The sequence below is a fragment of the Sminthopsis crassicaudata genome, chromosome 1 (genome assembly GCF_048593235.1).
Source record: "Sminthopsis crassicaudata isolate SCR6 chromosome 1, ASM4859323v1, whole genome shotgun sequence".
Taxonomy (NCBI): domain Eukaryota; kingdom Metazoa; phylum Chordata; class Mammalia; order Dasyuromorphia; family Dasyuridae; genus Sminthopsis; species Sminthopsis crassicaudata.
Window position 1 is genome coordinate 238750455 of NC_133617.1, and position 23697 is coordinate 238774151.

The window sequence follows — 23697 nt, forward strand, 5'->3', positions numbered from 1 at the left end:
ACAACCCTTAAAGAAAAAAATGCTTCTCATTCTTTGGGGATGGAAGGGAGATCTTCAATGGTTGTTCTCTCTAAACAAGATTGACTCCATCTTTACAACAGTCTCTATTGGTGTAAACAACCACTCAACATCCATTTCTCTATATTTGGATATTACTTCCACCCCAGTTCTACAAGGTTAACCAAAGTAAAATATGCCCTGAAAGCCAACAAATAAATAGAAACCTATATTTCCTGTCTATATTCCTGGATAATTATCCTGTCTTTCTTTTAAAGTCAACTGTGACTAAACTGACTAAATTTTTTTTTAACTCTTCATTTTATTCTACAAATAAGAATATTTATTTCTTATAAATAAATTATTTATTTCTGCTAAGAAATGACATGTAGTTAGTATTTTCACTTTCTATTGTTGTTTGCTTGCTCTTTTTTCTTTCCCATTTTTCCCCTCCTTTCATCTGATTTTTCTTGTGCAGAATGATAAATATGGAAATATGTTTAGAAGAATTGCACATGTTTAACCTATATTTTGGATTACTTGTTGTCTAGAAGAAGAGCAGCTAAGGGGAGAGGGAGAAAAATCTGTAACACAAATGTTTTCCAAGGGTAAATGCCAAAAACTATTTTGCATGTATTTTGAAAAATAAAAAACTATTATTTTTTTTTTTAATGAAATGACATGCAGTAAGAGCCTACTTAACTTTCAGAGGAAACTAAGAATTAGAGTTCTTATCATGTCTTATAACATAAGACTAAAGCTCCTATTTCATTTATAACCTAAACTTCAGGCTGTTGGTCTTTTGTTCCAGGATAGGACTATGTGGGCCCATCTCTTTTCTGCACTAAGAGTGGCAAAATAGCAGAAAAGGAAGCTAAAGGTACTAAATTTAAGTTTTCAAAACATCTTTAAACTCTGACTTGGCTGTTAATAATCCAAATGAAAGATTCTTGCCCAATGTTTAATGGGTGAACATCTTATTAGAGAAAATAAATCAAGAAACAAAATTTATCACGTTCTAAATAGAGAATTACAGAAAATCAACTAAAATTTAACTGAAATAATACCTTCAGCAAATTTAACAAAAGATAAATCCACATTAAAAAAAAAAAATCAGTGTTTCTAAATGTTACCCACAAAACCCAGAAAGAAAAATTCCATTCAAAATAATTTTAGAATTCATCAAACATTTGAGAGTCTATCTACCAAGGCGCACACACAAATTATATGAATACAACTATAAAATGCTCTTTTTGGATATCATGGCAGACTAGGAAGATATCAACTGTTCATCTTTGAAATAGGGCAAAATAATTTAAAATAGCAATATCATTTTATTTACTCAAGTGTTATATCAATAAAACTAAATTACTTTTAGGCTTAAAACAAATAATAAAACACGTCTAAAAAGCCAAAACATTAAGAATCTCAGGAAAATAAAGAGGAAAAAAAAAGTGAAAAAGAGGAGGGTCTAGCAGTACCAAATTTTCAACAGTCTTATGAAGCAACAGTCATAAAAATAATTTGGTATCAATTAAAAAATAGAAAAATCCATCAATGAAACAGGATAGATATGTAATCTACAATAACCCCAAAGACTTCAACTACTAAAGTAGATCTAGGCAGTTCCCATGGCACAGGGTCTAGGATAAAAGATCTAGAGTCAAGAAACTCTAGTGTTCAGATGTAGCTTCAGATCCTTACTGCATGACCCCCTGGCAAATCACTTAATTTTGTCTGCCTTAGTTTCCTCATCTGTAAATGAGCTGGAGAAAGACATGACAAACTATTTTAGCATCTTTGCCAAGAAAACTCCTAATAATGTCATAAAGAGTCTAACATGACTGAAACTATTTGTTGATGTTTCAACAACAAAAACTATAGAAGTATGATTTTTGAGAAAATTTGCTAAGGAAACTGAAAGAGTTGAAGAAATTAGGATAAGACTAATATCTCACATCATATACTAAGTCAAGCTACAAATAGATATGAGCCTTAAAAATAAAGTTACATCATAAACAAATTGAAGAAGCAAAGGAAGGTAATAGTTTCTGCAATTACTGATAAGAAAATTAAACACTGAGAAGACTGACCAAACATGGAATAAGAGTTAAAGGTAATTCTCATTACATAAACTTTAAAAGTCTTTGCATAAACAAAACTAATGTAGGTAAAATTAAAAGGGAAATAATTGAGAGGGAAATCTTTGCAATAAGTTTCCAGAAACTATATAGAAAGAATCATAGATAGGACAGCTTCAAGAATTACAGTTTGAATTTATTATATTTAAAAAGAAAATCAAGATATATAATAAAGATTTGAAGTTTCAACCTTTATCTATTCTACATATAAAATGTAGTTCAGAAGAAATTTAATTTTTAAAATGCATACTAGAAAAGAAAAGCTAAAAGGACATACAGATAAGCAAGACAGCTTCAAAAGACTAATGTTGAATTTATTCTATAATTCTAAAGGCAAAAAAAGCAAGCAGTGAATAAGAGATTTTCCTGTTTTACTTATTTTTCTGTTCTACTTTTTATATGGAAAATGCTCATTTATCAACTAAGTTTACAATTTTTAAAAAATTATTTTGAAGAAAACTAAATCTTACCAATCTTAAACTTATCATCGTACATGAAACCAGAAGAAAATTGAAGTTGAATGGAAGGATGATTCATAAGTATTTTTTGGAATAAGTCAAAAAGAAAAAGAAGTTAAAAAAAAAAAAAACAACCCTGCTAGTTTTATCATGCACTTCCCAAGTTAAAATAGTCCATGGATTATTTAGTTATCTCACTTTGCAATGCTCACTTTAAGTATCTACAAAGAACACTATAAAAATAATTGTAGCTCATTAATTGCAGCCAAGATTCATTACATATTAAATTAAGTTAACATACACCTGATATTTAGTTATTTCAGTGCAAAAGTGAAAGTAGGTGAACTTGGAAAAAATGCATGGAAAAAGCCTAGTCAAAAATAAGGCATGAGAAACTACAGAATTGTAAACTATATAAATGCTTCACACTTCTTTATCATGAATACTTTTTTCAATAAAAGAAATCAGTAAACAGTGGACCAGGAGCACCCAATAACAGCAAAAATGAAACTGTATTTTAACATACAGTAAAAAATTTGCTTATGTAGAGTAATTCCTGTATAACCTACTCAAATTAATATAAAGGTAGTTGCAAAACAGCAAAAAGATATGACATTCCAATGAAATAAAAAGCAATTAATAATGGAAAATGGAGAATAGACAAAGAAGATCAACACCAATTATTAACAATTTTAAAAAGAAGCTAAATTGTATAAATCAAATGGCACAACAAGGAGACCAAAAGAATATTTTAAATTACTTTAGTGTACCAAAAAAAAAAAAAAAAACACTGGAGTTCTTTGCATAATGTTGAGATTGTAGCCATTTAAGAATGTGCTGATAAGGAGAAAAATGGTACTAAAGAATTGACAGGAATACAATGTAGTCAATGGAATACCCTCAATGAAACTATGAGCTATGCTATACAGGGTTACTCGAGACAGAGAGGTCATAGTGGAAAGTTCTTATAAAATGTAATCCGCTGGAGAATGAAATGGAAAATCATTATAATCTCTGCCAAGAAAACCCTATAGACAGTATTAAAATGCTAAAAGATATGATAGGGGAAGATGAGCCTCAGTTTGGAAGGTGTCCAACATGTTTAACCAACATGAATTTGGAAAGACTTCAGGAGACAATGAAGGTTAGAAGGACAGGACATGCTATGTTCCATGGAATGAAGAAGATTTAGACACAAATGAACAACAACAATACAAGATGGTGATCCATGCTGGCATGATATAATTGTGACTAGGAGGATAATATACAAAAGGCAAAGGAACATAACATTATGAAAGCAGCGTGAACTTGAATTAATTATAACTGATCTTGATCCCAGAGAAGAAATGATGAAACCTACTCAATTCTCTTTGGGAAGGCACAAAAAAAGAAGAAATATTGGAATATGTTTTAATCTGTCAGATACAATTGTTTTGATGTCCAATTTTATTTACCTTTTTTTCTCTTTGATAGGAAATTTTAATGGGGATCAGAGGAAATAACTGTAAAAAAGCCTAAGTAAATTTTTTAGAAATTAAATACATTGCAAAAACATTACTTTTAATTCAAGACTTTTTCCTCTTTTGAAACAATGTTTGAAAAGAAGCAATATTTCATTCTTTTTACATAAATTGGGAAAACATTTTTACTTTTAAAGGTTCTGATAAGGGCCTCATTTCTAGGATATATAGAGAATTATATAAGAATTTAAGCCATTCTCCAATTGATAGTCAAAGGATATGAACAATTTTCAGATGAAGAAATTGAAACTATTTCTAGTCATATGAAAAGGTACTCTAAATCACTATTGATCAGAGAAATGCAAATTAAGATAACTGTGAGATATCACCTCTCAGATTGACTAAGATGATAGGAAAAGATAATGACAAATGTTGGAGGACACTAATACATTGTTGGTGGAATTGTGAACAGATCCAACCATTCTGGAGAGCAATTTGGAATTATGCCCAAAGGCTACCAAACTGTACATACCTTTTGATCCAGCAGTGTTTCTACTGGGCTTTAGATCCTTAAGTGATCTTAAAGGGGGGCATCTAGGTGGCGCAGTGGATAGAGCAGCAGCCTTGAATTCAGGAGGACCTGAGTTCAAATCTGGTCTCAGACACTTAACACTTCCTAGCTGTGTGACCCTGGGCAAGTCACTTAACCCCAGCCTGGGGGGGGGGGGGGGAGAAAGAGATCTTAAAGAAGGGAAAGGGACCCACATATGCAAAAATGTTTGTGGCAGCCCTCTTTGTAATGGCAAGAACTGGAAACTGAGTGGATACCCATCAATTGGAGAATGGCTAAATAAATTATGGTATATGAGTGTTATGGAATATTATTGTTCTGTAAGAAACGAACAACAGGATGATTTCAGAGAGGCCTGGACAGATTTACATAAACTGATGCTAAGTGAAATGAGCAGAACCAGGAAATCATTGTGCATAGCAACAGAAAGATTATATGATGATCAGTTCTGATGGACATGGCTCTCTTCAACATTGAGATGATTCAAACCAGTTCCAATTCTTCAGTGATGAAGAAAGCCATCTACATCCAGAGAGAGGACTGTGGGAACTAAGTGTGGTTCACAACATAGCATTTTCACTCTTTTTGTTGTTGTTTGCTTGCATTTTATTTTCTCTATCTTTTTTTTTCCTTGTGTGGTACTATAATTGTATAAATATGTATACATATATTGGATTTAATATGTATATATATGTATATATATATATATATATATATATATATATATATATATATATTTCTACCATGTTTAAATATATTGGACTATTTGCCATCTAGGGAAGGGTGTGGGGGAAGGGAGGGGAATTGAAACACAGGGTTTTGCAAGGGCTAATGTTGAAGAATTGTCCATGTACATGCTCTGAAAAATAAAAAGCTTTAATAAAAAAAAAAAAAGAAGAAGAAGCAATATTTCAAAGAAATGGCATTTTAAAGTTTCTCAAAAATAGAATGGAACAGAGTAACATCAATTTTTCCACAAGTAATATTTTACCCATTATCAAGGTATAATAGAAAGACCATTAATAGGATTTGGATTTATGAAACATGGGTTTGAATCTCAACAGCAACACTCATTGTCTGTGTGGTTTTAGACAAAGCATTTTACCTCTCTTGGCTTTAATCCCCAATTTGTAAAAAAAAGAGTAATACTTGTACTTTCAACCTCCCAGGATACTAAAAGGATAAACCTTAAAGAACTATTATTTCCATATCCTCTCTTCCAAAAACTTACAACAATCTCTATTATAAGTAAAATATGTAAAAATTCAATATCATATTTTCTGCTTAACACTGACAAAAGTTAGTAGTGATTTAAGTTGTCCTCTATAGGTCTTATTTTGTGCAGGGAAAAAGTTACTGAGAATATATCAATTGTCTTTGTTTTTTTAATTTTTTTAACTTAAACTTTTTCATCACATTCACTTCCAAAAATACCCTTTCCCTATCAAAAAGTAATTCTTCCCTTTAAAAACTATATTTATTATTATTCCCCAAAAAGAATATACAAACTCTGTGAAAGCAAGGACTATTTTGTTTTTGTTTCTATATTCCCAGTACATAGCACACATTAACAAATGGTGATTAATGCATCATAACATTTACAATATTCTATATCCATAGTTCCCCATCTGTACCTCCTCACCTCTTTTCCTGGGCAAAACGTGATCATTACAATTACAAAGCATTCAGTTTCATCCTATTTTTCTTTTTTCATAAAGTTTTTTTCTTTTTGTAGTCAATATGCATACTATTTTTTTTCTGGTTCTGCCTACTTTATTTGTAAGAATTATCTTCAGTTTCTCTGAATTCTCCTACTTATTTGTTAGGACACAGTAATTAATATTCTATTCTTTTCATAAGCCTTGATTTGATTACTTATTTTACAACTGATAGGCACATTTGTTTCCAGTTTTAGCTCCCAGTAAATGGGCTACAATGTAAATATTTTGGCACATAAGGGCCTCTACCTCTCTACCTTATTACCCAAGTAATAAGATCTCTGGAATGAGAATGATTCCAAATTGCTTTTCAAGCTAACTCTTTTTAGGGTACTAAAACCCTTTTAATGTTAACCTGCCAGTCAATAGCATAATTCCTTTACCCCCAGTAACTCCTTTTTGGGGTTAATCTCTTGCTAAGAATCACAACAGCTAATGCCTATTAGGATCCTAACTCCTTTTTAGGTGTATTCCAAACTTGCCATGCCTTAATGGCATCTTCAGCCCCTTGTTAATTGCTAAAACCCCTTTCTATGGATAAAAACCCTTACCTGCTGTTAGTAGCATAATAATTCTTTGCTTCTTGATTTGGAGGGGAAAAAAAAATTATTCTCCAGAATGCTTAGACTAATTCAGAATTCTACTAATAGCATGTTAGTGTACCTATCTTCCTCCAGGCTCTCTAACATTAACTATTCATCTTTTGCCATCTTTGCTAGATTTTGCTAGATGTGGTGAAATCTCAGTTATTCTGATTTGTATTTCTCTTATTTGAGTGACTTAGGAAAATGTTTTATATGCTAAAAAGTTATAACTCTTCTTTTAGAAATTGTTTATCTATATTCCATGCTGCCTGCTCTCTATCCAATCGCATTCATCTCCTCCAATCTTGGAATAAGCTGCTAGAAAGTCTAAAAGGTCACTATGCGCACGAATACTATCTAGCCATTTACAGGCTGTTTTTCCCCTCTAAATAGTGAGCTCCCTGAGAAAGGAATCATTTTCACCCTTGTTTGTATGTGTATTTCTTCTGTATCTATTTCTCTATATATCATCATATGCATTGACTACTTATCTATTAGGAAATGGCTCCTAGTACACATATATCTAGACTGATTCTCTATATAGAATAGTTATGTATGTTTTGGGGCTTTTTTAAAACTAAAGCTGTAATTTCATTTACCTAAGGTTCCAGTAAGGAATTTCTAACAAAGAATATCAAGAGCCTTTTTTTCACAATTTATAATTTGCCTGAGGCACTGCAATGTTTAAAGAGCTTGACCAGGGGCACAAAGTCAGAATTTGAATCTAAATTTTTCTAGCTCCCAGTACAGATTTATATAAGACCTTGCTGCTTCTCAAAGTAGTCTTTTTAATCACCACATAAAATGCTATAAAGATGTTATTCTGTACAAGATGATGAATATATCTGTAGATGATGATTTGATACTACTTTTATATGACATAATTTTACCAGATATACAGAAGTGGTCTTGGGATAGACATGTCACAATTTTGCCATACTTGGCTTTTTCTCAGACCTAATTCTTCTCAACCTATTCGGCATTTGATATTTCTGACCACCCTTTTCCCTTGATATTCTCCCCAACTCTGAAACTGTGACACTCCTCTCTCCTGGTTCTACTCCTAACTGCTTTGTCTGTTTCCTATGTTTACTATGTGTTCCTCTATCCTAGACCTTCTCATTTCCTCCCAAATTCAATTCCCAAACTTCCTTATTTATGTTTAAAGTATCATTTCTTCTAGTCTCCCAGTGGTATAAACTCAGTATCATCCATAATTCCTTATTCTCCTTTACCCAGCTGCCAAATCTTACTGATGCATTGTTGGGTGGAGTTGTGAACGGATCCAACCATTCTGGAGAGCAGTCTGGAACTATACTTAAAAAGTTATCAAACTGTGCATACCCTTTGATCCAGCAGTGTTACTACTGGGCTTATATCCCAAAGATATCTTAAAAGCAGGAAAGAGACCTGTATATGTACAAAAATGTTTGTGGCAGCCCTTTTCGTAGCATCTAGAAACTGGAAACTGAGTGTATATCCATATCTCAGCAATTTAGTGATTCAAGGCAATATCAATAAACTTAAGATAATAAACTTAAGCTCGCTACAGAAAATGACATCCACATCCAGAGAGGGAACTATGGAGACTGAATGCAGCTTAAAGCATATAATTTCCATTATTATTTCTTTCTCATGGTTTTTACCTGTTGTTCTGATTTTCCTCTCCCAATATGACTCATATGGAAATATGTATGTGTGTGTGTGTATACAATTTACAAATATATAAATGCATACATGTGTGTGTGAAAAAAAATATATATATATGTGCATATAGGGATAAATAGATATAGATATATACAGATAGAGTGTGAGTTTGAAAAAAAAATAAGGTTAAAAAAAAAAAAATCCCTGCTTTAGAATCCCAATTAAATTTCTCTGTTTAGCTTTTAAATTCCTTCCCAACATAGCCCAACCTGTCTTTGTAATGTCATTGGGTCATTACTCTCCCTCCCTTCGTACATATACTATTTCCCATTGCTGTCCAATGAATTCCCCATACCTTTAATGAATTCCCCCTCCTTACCTCTACGTCACAGAATCCTTTTTTTCCTTTGTAATACCATTCAAATACTACTTACTGAATGAAGCCTTTCCTTTCCTTATTCCCTCAATTTCTAGTGTCTTCTCCCTCAAACTATATTTAACAACTCTATATTTGTATTGATTCTCTATTTAACCTGACTATATTTATATCTACCTTTGCTGTTTCTACCATTAGAATGAAAGCTCCTTATAAGTAGAAAATTAGGCTTCCTTCACTGTATTTGTATCCCTAAGGTCTACATTAGTGGGCACATTAGCAGGTATTTAATAAATGTTCACTGACTGTTCAGCCATTACCACTTCAAATATCTATTTTCTCATATATACTATTGTGAGTATCATTTTTGAGCAACTATGATCTTAAAAAATTCTCATTGCATCATAGCAGGATCAGTATAGTGACACCTGCACACAAGAACATTTGTAGGATCTTATCAATCATTGCTAACCCCTTTTTTATTTGCATATTTCATAGGAATGCCCTCTAAGATAATGAACATAAGCCTGCTTATCCTTCAATTGATATAACCCAAGAATCAGTAAAGAACATTCTGCAATTATATCTATCAATTCAATTCTATTTACTCAAGAAAAATTTTATAGGCTTAGCTCAATGGGAAACACTTATGAGAAAAGAGCTTTATGCAATTATTTTGTTATTAGGTCAAATTCCTTGTAAATCTTTCAATCTTTATATTGTTTATATCTTTTAGATTGTGATTGATGATAAAGAAATATGCTATAGAAAATTGTTTAAAAGCATTACTGTTTTCTTTTCATATTTTCATCAAGGATACCCTAATTTTGATGTGTAGAGAGGGTTCTTCTAAACATTTTAAAGATGAAAAAATAAACACATAATGTAGGCTAGTAGTGGCTAAGTTCCAGACATACTTTTTGCTAACAACTGTGAGTATTTTTTAAATTTTTCTTCAATTTAAAAAATCTTGTTAATATCTTTTGTTTTTATAGTTTCTTGATTTTTTGATATCCTTTCTCTCTCCAGCAAGCCATTCCTTATAATAAAGTGCAAAAATAAGAAGAGAACAAAAAAGCAGTGAAGCAAACCCACAAACAAATCACTGTTTGAAAGCATATATAATATTCCATAGCCATAGCTTCCATCTCTGTAAAGATAGGAAGGAAGTACCTTTTTTTTTCCAGAGCTCTTTTGCTGGGCCAACTTTGATTATTATAATTCCTTGCACTCCATTTCATGTTTTATATTCTGTTATTTACATTGTTGTTCTCATGGATCCTATTTTCTTGGTGCCATTTACCATACTCTGCATTAGTTTGCATGGGAAAATCAAACAACAACCATTTAAGCATGGAGAATATAAATATAATGAATAAAATAATCCCTACTTGTAAAAAGCTTTCATTCTAACACAAGACAGATATCAACATATGCAGGAAATATGTAGAGAAGAACCACTCACTAGAATTTATGAAAAATGTGCATTGTCCAACCATGACATGAGCAGAATGAGAAGTCTTACAACTTAAGTCTATTTTTGATAAGTGCCACAGATAGAAAATGAACCAGAATCATATGAAATACATTTGGAAAATTACAAAACTCTTGTCTTTAAATACCAACATTATTGTGATGAACTTCACAGGGACTATGAGAAAAAGCACAGCATGAAAAAGAGTGTTAGACTTCAAAGTCAGAATGAGGAGTAAAATTCTATCCCACTAACTCTCTGCATAGAACAAAGCCACTGAAATTTTCTAAGCCTTAATTTCTTCATTCATAAAAAAGAAATGATAATATCTGAAATCTCTGCCTCACAGAATAAGAATCAAATAAGATGTAAATGTTATCATTTTGGCTACAACTCAGGAAAATTAATCCTAAAAAGAATGAAAATTATAGGGAACCCAAAAGGTACCAGAGAGACATAGGGGAAACTTTGTTAGCTGTAGACTTCTATGATAATAATGTTTGTTACAAGAAGTAATAATGGGAGGGAAGGAGGAAAAGAAGAAGAGAGTGAGAGAAGGAGGTAGGAAACACAGTAAGAACAAGAGATGAGAGAAACATCCTGAAAGCTAGCCTAAGGAAGGCCTTTAATCCATCAAACAGATCCTCTCTTCAGAAAAACCTGGAAAGACTTAAATGAACTGATGCCAAGTGAGCAGAACCAGATGAACACTGTATATAGTTAAAAAAAAAACCAAACCAAAACACTGTTCAATGATCAACTATATCTCTTTTTTCAGCAATGCTATAATCCAAAAGCAATCACAAAGGACTTGATGGAAAATAAAGACCTCATCCAGCAAAAGAATTATGAAGTCTGAATCAAAACATGCTATTTTCACTTTCTTGGTTTTTTTTTTCCTTTCTTATGGTTCCCCTTTTGTTTCTGAGTCATATTTCACAACGTAATTAATGTGGAGATGTTTAACACAATTATACACGTATAACATATCAGACTGCCTGCTGAATTAGAGAGGGAGGAAAGAAGAGAAAAAAATTTGGAGCTCAAAAATCTTACAAAGATGAATGCGGCAAACTGTCTTTACATATTATTAGAAAAAAGATAAAATGGTAGTAAATTAAAAATTAAATACATAAACAAATCCTCTCTGAATAATGTATCACTTAAAATATGATACCCAAATAAATATGAATGTATAGATGAGAATCAAATTATAGATACATTAAAATATCACAGAACAAAAACCTTTTCTATCTTGAATGATACAGGATAGTTTTTAGCTAACAAATATTTATCTCTTCCCATTAAGCAACAAAGTCGTTATTTTAACTATTTAGAAATGAAGATTTTTCTAAATACATGATACAATTAAATTTTAACATTAATATGTCTCTGATAAAGGTCATTTCTCAAATATAAAGAAACATGTCAAATTTATAAGAATACAAGTCATTCCCTAATTGACAAGTGTTCAATGGCTATGAACACGAAGTTTTCAAAGAAATCAAAGGTATTTATATTCATATGAAATGCAGATTAAAACAACTCTAAGATACCACCTTACACCTATCAGATTGGTTAACATGACAGAAAAATGATAAATATTTTAGAGGACATTTATGTATATTAGCAAAGTTGTGAACTGATCCAACGAGCTATAAAACTATACAAATCCTTTGGTCCAGTAATACCACTAACTAGGACTCCCAAAGAGATCAAAAAGAGGGATGAAAGAACTATTTATCAAAAAAATTTTATAGCAGCTCTTTTTGGAGTGGCAAAGAATTGGAAAATGAAAAGGAGGGACTGAATGGTCAAACAAGTTATTGTATTATGGTTGTAATGGATACTATTGTACTATAAAAAATAACAAGCAGGATGATTTCAAATGTGGAAAGACTTAAGAATGCAGTGTGAAGACAGCAGAACCAGAAGAACAATATGCACAAAAACAGCAATATACTTATGATGATCAACTGTTAATGACTTATCTAATTTCAGCAATACAAATGTCAAAGAAAATTCCAATGGACTCAAGATGGAAAATGCTACGAACTTTCACAAAAAAAAACTGATGAAGTCTGAATGCAGACTAACGATACTATTTTTCACTTCTTTGGGGTTTTTTGTGTTTTCTTTTATAACATGACTGATATGGAAGTCTGTTTTGCATAATTTTACATGTAATCAAATTACTTATTTCAGAGCAAGGAGAGGAAGGTACAGAATTTGGAACTCAAAATTTTAAAAATGAATGTTAAAAATTCTTTTTATATATTACTGGGAAAAAAAATTCAAAAACATGTATGTGGTAATTATGGGTCATATTATTAGGAATAACAATTATTTTTACATCATATTTTACTGAAATTGTTATTATCTAGATCACAGAGAGGCTAAATCTTGGAATTTTGAAGTACTTAAGAATTTATAATTTAGTGCCTACTGAGGCATATCAAAAGGCTTACTTCTTAAGATTCTGTGAGTCCAGACCATGATACTTTTTAAAGTCTTAGTTTCTCTTATTTTACTATTACTTGGAGTGATAGCAAAATACAGTCAATGGCATATTGGACTCCAGTCATGAAGACCAGTTTGGATCCTGCAACTAAACTACATAACCTATCTAAATTACCTTTCTCCTTTGTAAAATACGACCAATATTAACACCTACTTTACAGTGCTGCTATGAGGAACAATAATGAATATAAAATGATTTCTACACCTGAAACTATTCCATAAATGATTGTTCTCATTGCACAGTCTTTTCCCCCTTTCTGATTTATGACCTCAAATCTGTTCACTAAGAATTCAGAAATGTATTAGAATTTGATGCAAAATAAAATAAATCCAATGTTATGAATCTTAGAGTTTATGAGTTTCTAGTACCTGGTATTTCTGATATCAATCTTAGCTACTAGTGGTTTATTTGGCTTAGTTCTTGGCATTCTGTATTATTCTAAATAGGGAAGCGTTTTTAATCTTTTTATGTAATTAAATCACAAGTTTAATTAAAAAGTTGACCATTAACTTTCTCAATCAAGATAGATAAGGTGAAATACATGAAAGTGAGTTTCTTTAATAAATCATTTTTAGGCTGTGAATACCCTTTGATCCAACAGTGTCTCTACTGAGTCTGTATCCCAAAGAGATCATAAAAAAGGGAAAGGACCCACATGTGCTAAAATATTTGCAGCAACCTTTTTGAAGTGTCAAGAAAATAGAAATTGAGTGGATGCCCATTAATTGAGGAATACCTGAATAAGCTGTAGTATATGAATGTACTGGAATATTATTGTCTTATATGAAATGATAAGCAGGATGATTTCAGAAAGGTCTAGAAAGACTTACATGAATTGATGCTAAATGAAGTAGAACCAATGTAATACTGGACACAGCAACAACAGGATTATGTAATGATCAAGTGTGATGAACATGGCTTTTTTCAACAATGAGGTGATTCAAGGCAATTCCAATAGACTTGTGATGGAAGAGCCATACAAATCCAGAGAAAGAACTATGAAGACTGAATATGGATAAAAGCACAATATTTTCAGTTTTGCTGATGTTGTTATTGTTTGCTTTTTTCTTGGGTTTTTTTGATCTGATTTTTCTCACGCAGCATGACAAATGTGGAAATATGTTTAGAATTGCAAGTGTTTAACCTATATTGCATTACTTATTATTTAGAGGAGAGGGAAAAAAATTTTGGAACACAAGATTTTAGAGGGGCGAATATTGAAAACTATCTTTGCATGTACTTTGAAAAATAAAGAGCTATTAATATGTTTAAATTACTGTCTACTCCCTAAAATGTATATGAAGCTTTCTATGTACCTTATATACTAAACTGTTCTATTCCCAAATTAACTTGTCTTACCAGTTGAGTTCCAATCCAATTGTCTCTTCTGGGGAAAACAGAGCAGGCAAAGTAGATTGAGTATTTAATATGAATCCAAAGATCCAGGTACAAGCACAAACTTTCCGAAGTAATACTTGGGAAGACATTTATATAGTATCTACTTTTCACCAGATACTGTGCTAAGTGCTTTACAATCTCATTTGATCCTCACAACAACCCTAACAAGGTAGGTGCTCTTATCTCCTTTTTTTATAATTGAAGAAACTGAGGCAAACAGGTTTTTTGTTTTTTTTTTTCAAACTGACTTGCCCAGAGTTACATAACTAGTAAGAGTATAAGTCTAAATCTAAACTAAAGTCTATCTTACTCTAGGCTAATCATTATGCTTTCTATTATCTCTCCTAGTTGCCATCAAAACTGAATTTACTGTTTTTTGCCCAAAATCTGCTCTTTTTTTTTGAAATCACTTTTTTTTTTTCCAATAACACTAACACTTATCTAACTTCTCATATGAGAAAACTTGTTATTTTCTTTTAACTCTTCCTTCTTCCTTGCCTCTCCAGGTCTGTTTCCTCTTTGTAAAATGTATTAGATGACCTCTAAATTCCTTCCAGCCCACAGAGGGAGCTTAAGAAATATTTAATAACACAATCAAATATCACAAAAATATTTACTGATTACAGCTAAAATCTCCCAACAAGTTTTCAGATGAAATTTACAAAGTTTATAATCCTATGGAAGGTACAGAAATAAAATTATATAGCACATTCTGATAACTATCTTCTTCTAGGATCTGTGTAGCAGTGATCCATGGCAATTTTACCATATACTGTTATCATATTCCACCTGGAAAGCTCTCCATGACTATCAAAAAATACTGGGCAGTTTTCCAGATTACTAATAAAACCCAAATCTCTCCACAAAGGCACCCCTGATATAACCAGCCTGATGATAAGATCACATTACCTCTAATCTGTATTATTCATTTAGTAATTAGCACTACACTGCCTATAATATCTCTTTTCACTGCCACGAAGTTTTATTTCTTATCTTGTGAAACTTTTCACATGTTTATATCTTGTATTCTCAAATAAATGGTAAAATCTTAAAAGCAAGAACTATTTTACCTTCCTGCATTATTTATTAGAATGTATTAATGTACTTAATGAGCAATCAACAAATATCTCCTGAGTTGCTAAGAGTCCAGGCTGAAAGATGGATTATCTACCCATTGGGTATTTTACAAAGTATTTTTCAATACACTATGAAATCAGTTGCTGTTTAACCTTTTATCAAAAATTTGATAAAAGGAATGACTAACATATTGATCAAATTTGTATATGAAACAAAAGTAGAAGGAATAAATAATATACTATATGACAAAGTGAGGATTCAAAAAGATCATATTAATAGAATGAATCCAATAAGATAAGATGAAATTCAGAACAGATAAATGCAAAGTTTTATATATAAGCACAAGGAAATCAATTTCACATGTACTAAGACAGAAAGACATGGCTAGGCAGCAGTTTGTCTGAAAGAGACACGGAGATTTTACTGAACTGCAAATTCCCAAACTAGTAGTATATTGTGGCAACCAAAAAAGATAATGTGATCAGCATTAAGAGAAACACAGTTTCCAGGAATAAGGAGGTGATAAGTCCCTGTGTACTTTGCCATTCTTGGACCCTATCTGAGATATTTTTGTTCAGTGTGGATTAAAACAGAACAAAAATAAACTACATTGTCCAAGGACAACCAGGATGGCAAAAGAAAAACATCCTATATAAAGTATCAAATGTGAAAGAATTAGATTTAACTAATTTTTAGTTGTGGTTTTTTTAATTTAACTTGGAAAACATTTTAAAAGAATATAACTGCCTTCCAGTATCTAAAGAACTCTCTTGTAGAGAAGGGATTGGACTTTTTCTCTTTAGCAACAGAGGACAAAACAAAGAGTAATGGCTGGCAAATTTGTTATTCAGTCACATCTTACTCTTCATGACCCCATTAGGGATTTTCTTAGCAAAGATAACAATGTTAAAATCCTTTCTTTTTCCAAGTGATCTGATGAATGAGGAAACTGAGGCAAACACAATTAAGTCACACAGCTAGTAAGTATCTAAGACCAGATTTGAATTCAAAAGGAGGAGTCTTCCTGATTCCTGGCTTGCTGCCACCCAGCTACATAGAAAACTTCCTAACAATTGGAGCTGGGAGTGAACAAACATTAAGATGGCTGAGGAGAAGAAAACTATATTCAATATCCCCACACACTACAATGCTAAAAATGTGATCTGGATACAACCCTAAAGTTAAAAACAGTTAAGAGTCATATCCCTCAAAGGGTAAAAATGAAAATATAAGTGAAAAGCTTCCAGCAAAAAAATAAAATAAAATAAAAAGAGCCAAGGCAAAGAAATACCCTGAGGAATGAAGATGAAAGTGAAAGCCTTAAGGAAGGGAAACTCCCCAGAAAAAAAGTTTCAATAGTAAGACATCCAGAGAGATCAAAGTGAAAAATTTCTCCCAAGGAAGAAAGAAAATGTTAAAAGTCTCAAAGCAAAGACAACAAAATGGGAGAGGTGAAAGGGGCATTGAAAGAGAAAAAGGATATCAGTAGAAAGACAAATATAAAGTCCTTTCTCTTTACCCTCCTCTGCCCATGGGGGAAAAACCCCAACCAAGAAAGATGCAGCTTGTGACGAAAAATAATAAAAAAGACCTCTCCTTCCCTTCCAGAAGAAAGGATCTACATCATAAGAAGAGGGAAACCATAGTGACCATGGGTCAAAAAAGGGGGGAACAGGGATCCTAAAGAAGGATTCTCAGGGCAAAGGCCTCAACACTAAAAATGAACAAGCAAAAAATAAAGAATTGTTATATAAACTCAGAAATGACCAAGACACTAAACTAAAAAAGAGAATAAACCTAAATCAACATCTTGCCCACAAGAATAATTAGGATTTCTTAAATAATAGAAAAATTTTGAAAGAATTTTTAAATTACGTTATAATAGCAATGAAAACTCTGCAATGCAGAGGCTCTGTAACATGAAGCAGGGTGTGGTAATAAGTGTCAATTGGCAGCTTTCACCCATTACCTATTTCTATGTCATGGATTCCAAGAGAAACTTCTGAAGTAAGGTTTTCTCAAAGACCCAGGGCAGTCTGCTTAAAAAGGAGGAAGTTCTGCAGCTAGATAACATAATGCATAAAGCTCCAGCCCTGGAGTCAGAAGGATTTAAATTCAAATGGGACTTAGGCCCTTAACACTTCCTAGCTGTGTGACCCTGGGCAAGTCACTTAACCCAATTGTTTAGCAAAAAAAAAAAGAGAGAGAAAAAATGCTGTAAGTTCTGAAGTGAGCACATACATTGTGGCTCAGATCCAAAGAGCACAACAGTCTCAATTTCTAATACATTCTGAAGCCTGCAGAGGAACAATCAGGGCAATAATCCAAGAGCAATGGGGTGTCTATATGGCTATTATGAACCAGCTGAGTTTTCCAGATGACTGAGAGGGTGTAATCCAATAGCACCTAACTTAGCTTAGACCCAAACACAGGTCAGGAACTTGCAAAGGTCAAACCCAGGGAAGGGTGAGGGGCAGCAATCAGACCTTTCCCTAGATCAGACCATTTTGGGAGCTCTGAAAGCTTACAGGACCCCAATCCAAGCTACCCTTGAGAAGTCCAAATAATAAATACAACACTCAACATCCCAAGAAAACAGTAGCAGAAGAATGATAGATGTTCCCTCCAGAAACATGCAGAGCATAACGCTAACACCAAATCTAAAGTCAAGGAGTTTAGAAGAATGAGCAAAGAAAAAACATCCCACCATAAAAAAAGGATGTTTTTTATGATGATAGGGATGTTTTAGGACACAAACCCAGAAAGAAAAAAAAGGACTCGAAAACATATATAAACAAAACCTCAAAGAAAAATAGATTCAGCATTAAATCAATTATAATTCCTGAAAAGGCCAAGATTTTTTTAAAGAACTTAACAAGAAGATTATGTAATGATCAACTATTACACTTGGCTTTTTTCAACAATGAAATGATTTAGGCCAATTCTGATAGACTCGTGATGGAGAAAGCCATCTGTATCCAGAGAGGGGGCTGTAAATATGGATTTCAATATAGCACTTTCACCTTTTTGTTATTTGCTTGCTTTTTTTTTTTTTTTTTTTAAATATCAGGATAGCATTTAAAAAAAAAACTCTTTAAAAAGCAGGCTAAATTTGATACAGATTAAGAAATTAGACTAGTGGATCTGTGGTATAGATTAGGTTCAGAAGACACTGTAGTCAGTGATCATAGTAATCTAGTGTTTGATAAACCCAAAGACCCCAGCTTTTGGGATAAGAACTCAGTATTTGACAAAAATTGCTGGGAAAGTTGGAAAACAGCATGGCAGAAAATAGACATTGACCAACACCTAACATCCTATACCAAGATAAAGTCAAAATGAATTCATGATTTAAACATAAAAGGTAATACTATAAATAAATTAGTCAAGCAAGGAATAGACTGACTACCTGTCAGATCTTTGGAGAAGGAAGAGATTTGTGGCCAAAGAAGAACTAGAGAATATTATAAAATGCAAAGTGGATAATTTTGATTACATTAAATTTAAAAGTTTTTGTACAAACAAAACCAATAAAGCCAAGACTGAAAGGGAAGCAGAAAACTGGGGAAAAGTTTACATCCAATGTTTCTGATAAACGCCTCATTTCTAAAAATAAATAGAAAATTGACTCAAATTTATAATACAAGCCATTCCTCAATTGATAAATGGGCAAAGGATATGAACAGACAATTTTTAAGTGTAGAAATTAAAGCCATTTCTAGTCATATGAAAAAATACTCTAAATTGTTATTGATTAGAGAAATGCAAATTAAGGCAATTCTGAGGCACCATTTCACACCTTTCAAATTGACTAAGATAACAGGAAAAAATATTGATAAATGTTGGAGGGCATGTGGAAAAACTGGCATACATTATTGGTAGAATTGTGGACTGATTCTACTATGCCCAAAGGACTATGCATACTTTTTGATCCAACATAATATTGAGTCTGTATGCCAAAGAGATCATAAAAGAGGAAGAAGAATCTATATATGCAAAAATGTTAACAGCAATCCTTTTTGTAAGGACAAGGAACTAGAAACCCATCAATGCCCATCAATTAGGCAATGGCTAACTAAGTTATGGTATACAAATATTATGAAATATTATTGTTCTATAAGAAATGATGATCAATCACTGTGATGGATGTGGTTCTTTTCAACAATGAGATGATGGGAAAGAGCTATTCCAATCTAGAGAGGGAACTATGGAGATTTTAGTGGATAAAAGCAAAGTATTTTCACCTTTTTTTTTTTTTAATTGCTTGTTTTTGTCTCTCATACCTTTTTTTCCCTTTTGATCTGTTTTTTCTTATGCAACATGATAAATGTGTAAATATGTTTAGAAGAATTATATATGTTTAACCTATGTTGGATTATTTGCTCTCTTAGGAGAGGGGGAAGAGGGAGAAAATTTTGGAACACGATTTTGGAGGGGTGAATGTTGAAAACTATCTTTGTATTTTGAAAATTAAAAAGCTATTATTACTAAAAATGTAGAGAGAAAAGTGTACTTAATAAAATAAAAATAAAAATCAGGCTTAGAATAATTCAGCCCTACATGACTCCAATGATTCTTTAAAAAATAGCAAAAAAAAAAATTGTTTCCAAATTTTAAATCTTTTCTGCTTAGAGTTTAATTGCTACAATCCTATAGTATGGACTATACTTTTATCTTCTTTGTGTCAACATATCAAGTAGATCCCTATAGAAATGAGAATAAGAAATGTTCAATTTTTTAAACATTCAAAGTGGTTTTTCCAACTAAAAGATATGCTAAATTCAGGGCTTAGTTTCCCATATAAAGAAATGCTACACATTAGGAGGAGAAAAGGAGTTGGGAAATGATAAGAAAAAGGAAAAGGAATTCACTCAAGTGAATTATGTGATTAGTACCTAATCTGGCCGCTATCAAAAACAAGATTTCCACTTCAGATGGAAAGACATTCATTTAATATGTTAACTTTGATATAAATTTGCTGTTTCAGAAGGAAATTAAAACCATTTGTGAATACTGCCTAATTCAAACCACAGTGGAGATACTTACTGCTGGTAAAAGAGACTGCATATTTTGATTGGAGTCTGCTATTGTAGCAAGATAAACCAAATTGGTGTGCAACATCTGTTGATACCTATTAAAAACAAAAATCAAAATTAAAAGCTAAGATATATGAACAATGTATTATAATCAAGTCAGAAATTGTATATAAAGGTTTCAATTCAAATACCTAATAAGCATTGAAACCCCAAACTGTTTTTTCAAGTTTTTATATAAAATCAGTCTTAAAACCATATTTTATCTACTTTAATGAAATGAATGATATTTCCCTAGGAACCAAAAAAAGGAAAATTTGAATGAAACTTAAATTTCACTTTACCATTTTCAGATCATAACTCAACTCAAATATAAAGATAATATTTTGCTAGAATGAAAAGAGGAAGAAAAATTGCCTAATCTTCTCTTCTCACAAATGAAGAAGCAAGATTTAATCCTTCTATAATCAGCAAATTCATTGAAACTTAATGGTCACAATAAAATGAATTAGAATCACTGTCTGTTAGTTTATTTTCATTCCAGTAGATGCAATATCAGTCACAACACAGAAGGAAGATAGAAATATGCATACTACATACAAGGTGTCAAAAACTTTTTAAAAGCTCATTAATTTAGTTTACTGATTAAACATTCCCCCTACAATTTCACTTATATCAGTAATTTGATACATTTGGCTCATGCCTCACAAAAATATAAAAGTGAACTCAAGTATATAGCCCAGCTTGCTTTTTTTATTATACTTCAAGTTAAGACAACAAATAGGCACCTAGTAACTAAGATCTATTAGGGAAAAAATTTAAAGAACCTAATAGTAATTCCAAAAAATCTTTTTATTCAAATTAAATATGCTTCCCCAATATAAAGGTTATGCTTAAAAAAATAAAAAATAAAATAAAAAAGCCTTTTCTTGCTAAATTCTATCACATCTTGTTACTTTCAGTTGTTACTATATACATGTCTCTTCCTCCCTCCTAAAGAAAAAGGGTACATATCTCTTCTATACCAGTTATCAGATTTAAAAATGAGACCAAAACTAGTTCATAGCCTTGTGTTCTTTGTTCACCATATTCACCACCACATTCACAATTAAGTTACTGGATTTTAAAACAAGGAAAAACATTTTTAGGAGAACATCTGTCCAGGGCATGATGAAACCACAGACATAGTCTATTTTAATTTATTCATTTTATGGAAGATGAAACTGATGCCTTCTGATGTTGCTGGTGGTCACACACATTACATGAAGTAATCATCAGAAGCAGAATGTGAACCCAGGTTTTTCTGGTGCCAGGACTAGTTTTCTTTCCAATATACTTCAATTCTCTGAATATGAGAGCAATTAATTTTGTGATTAAAATAACCAAGCACCATTATTAAGTATTATTGCTGACATATGAGAAAACTTTCATTACACCAAACTTAACATTTTTATTTTAGCAATTTTTTGTAACTGGAATGGAAATATCATGGAAGTTCCTATTCAGAAATCTACAAGCCTTGTCACTAAATATAAAGTCTTTCTTTTCTAAAAGTATGCCATACCATGTTTTTATTTTCCTACTACCTCTTTGTATTTAGAGAATTATATACAAATATCAGTAATTTATTGTCTAACCAATCCATCAAATTTTTATTAATTTTCTTTTCCAATTTACTTTTGCATAGCTTACAGTACTATGCAAAGAAAATGTGTACCATTACCACAACAGTGAAGTCAGATTAATACTTCAAAAGTAGGGATAAATTTGCTTGACCAAACCAAGGCAATGATTCTGGACCTCTGTTAAATAGCTTAGGCCCTAATCATCTCTCCCTTGAACTACAGTTAATTTCCTAATGGTCTCAAGTTCTTTCCTATTCCACCGCTTCTCTAATTCATCCTTTAATACAAATGCCAAAATGAATTTTCCTCAGGCACAGATTCAGCTATCACATTCCCTTTCTTTGTTTGCTTTAAAAAACAAAAAAAAAGAAAAGAAAAAAATAGCTACTTATGAATTCTTAAGAAAAAAGTTTTTTACAAAGTGACACATGAATGTAATAGACTACTATTGCATAAGTAGTTATGAATATGAAGACTTTTGAAATATATTAAATGAATAATTACAATATATAAAAAGGAAGAACAACAAAAAAGCAAAACTTAATGATGAAATTAAAATGACAGTTTGACTCAAGAAAAGAAATAAGAAACTGCATCTCCCTTTACAGAGATAAAGAATTATGAATATAGAATAGTACATGTATCATCTGAGAGGATAAGTGCTTGTTAGTTTTGTTGAGATGTTTTCCCCTCTTTTTATTCTGTTAAAAGAAATATACTACAGTTGGGAAGGGATTTGTAAGTGTGTATGTATACACATACACACGTATGTGATATTCAGAAATGAAAAATAATTATCACTAAAAAATTTTAAACCAAAATGAGTGCTGCTAAAATTTTCTGAAATCTTAAACTGTTAACTAAAGTAGTAGTATAGCTTTTAACTATACGAGAACATATGAATGTGAAGAAATTAATTCTAAATCAAGGTAATCATTTGGGAATTGAAAAATCAGTAAAACTCATGATTTTTTCTCAATCTATAATCAGATAGGGAGATGAAAAAAAAGTTAAAGTCCCTTAATCAATATTTTAAGTTTCTCATGTAGCACCAATTGAAATCTATTTTTTGTTTTAAAATTTTAATTTGCAGCTAATTTCGCTGCCCTATTATATTCAAAGTTCTTCAGAGACTGATGTCAAAAAAGTAAAAATGAATTCCTACTGAATATTGACTTAGAAAAATACAAATTAAAATTATCTGTTTTATCATATTTTTAATTTGTTAAACATTTCCCAATTAATTTTAATCTGGTTCCCTAAGCATCCAGTCAACAAGTTGAACACATTTGTCACATTCTAAAGAAAAGTATCAGAAGAACAAGAAAAAGATGCATGCTGACAGCACGGAGCAGACTGTAACATATAACCAGTAGGAACTATAATGAACAACAGAAATAAAGGATGCCATCAAGGAATTATGTGGCAGGAAAATTTGTTGGGAATGTCAAAAGAATAAAACCAGAGTGATCCATAAGTATCCTTGCATGTTACATTAAATCCCAATGTCATCATCCCATTTCCTTCCCCAAACTGTTGAGAAAGCAAGGACAACAATCAAGATTGGATGGGAAAATAGAAAATGATCTTCAAAATTAGAGCAAACTACCAAATGAT

At 31.8% G+C, this 23697-nt stretch overlaps 1 protein-coding gene across 3 annotated transcripts in view; it reads right to left on the reverse strand.

Annotated features, from left to right (window-relative positions):
• SS18 (SS18 subunit of BAF chromatin remodeling complex) overlaps positions 1–23697 on the reverse strand; it is a 98948-nt gene that overhangs the window by 58456 nt on the left and 16795 nt on the right. For all 3 annotated transcript variants that reach the window (XM_074276933.1, XM_074276914.1, XM_074276923.1), the window contains exon 3: positions 20469–20553. In XM_074276933.1, coding sequence (XP_074133034.1) covers positions 20469–20553 — 85 coding nt within the window. The remainder of the gene's footprint in view (positions 1–20468; positions 20554–23697) is intronic.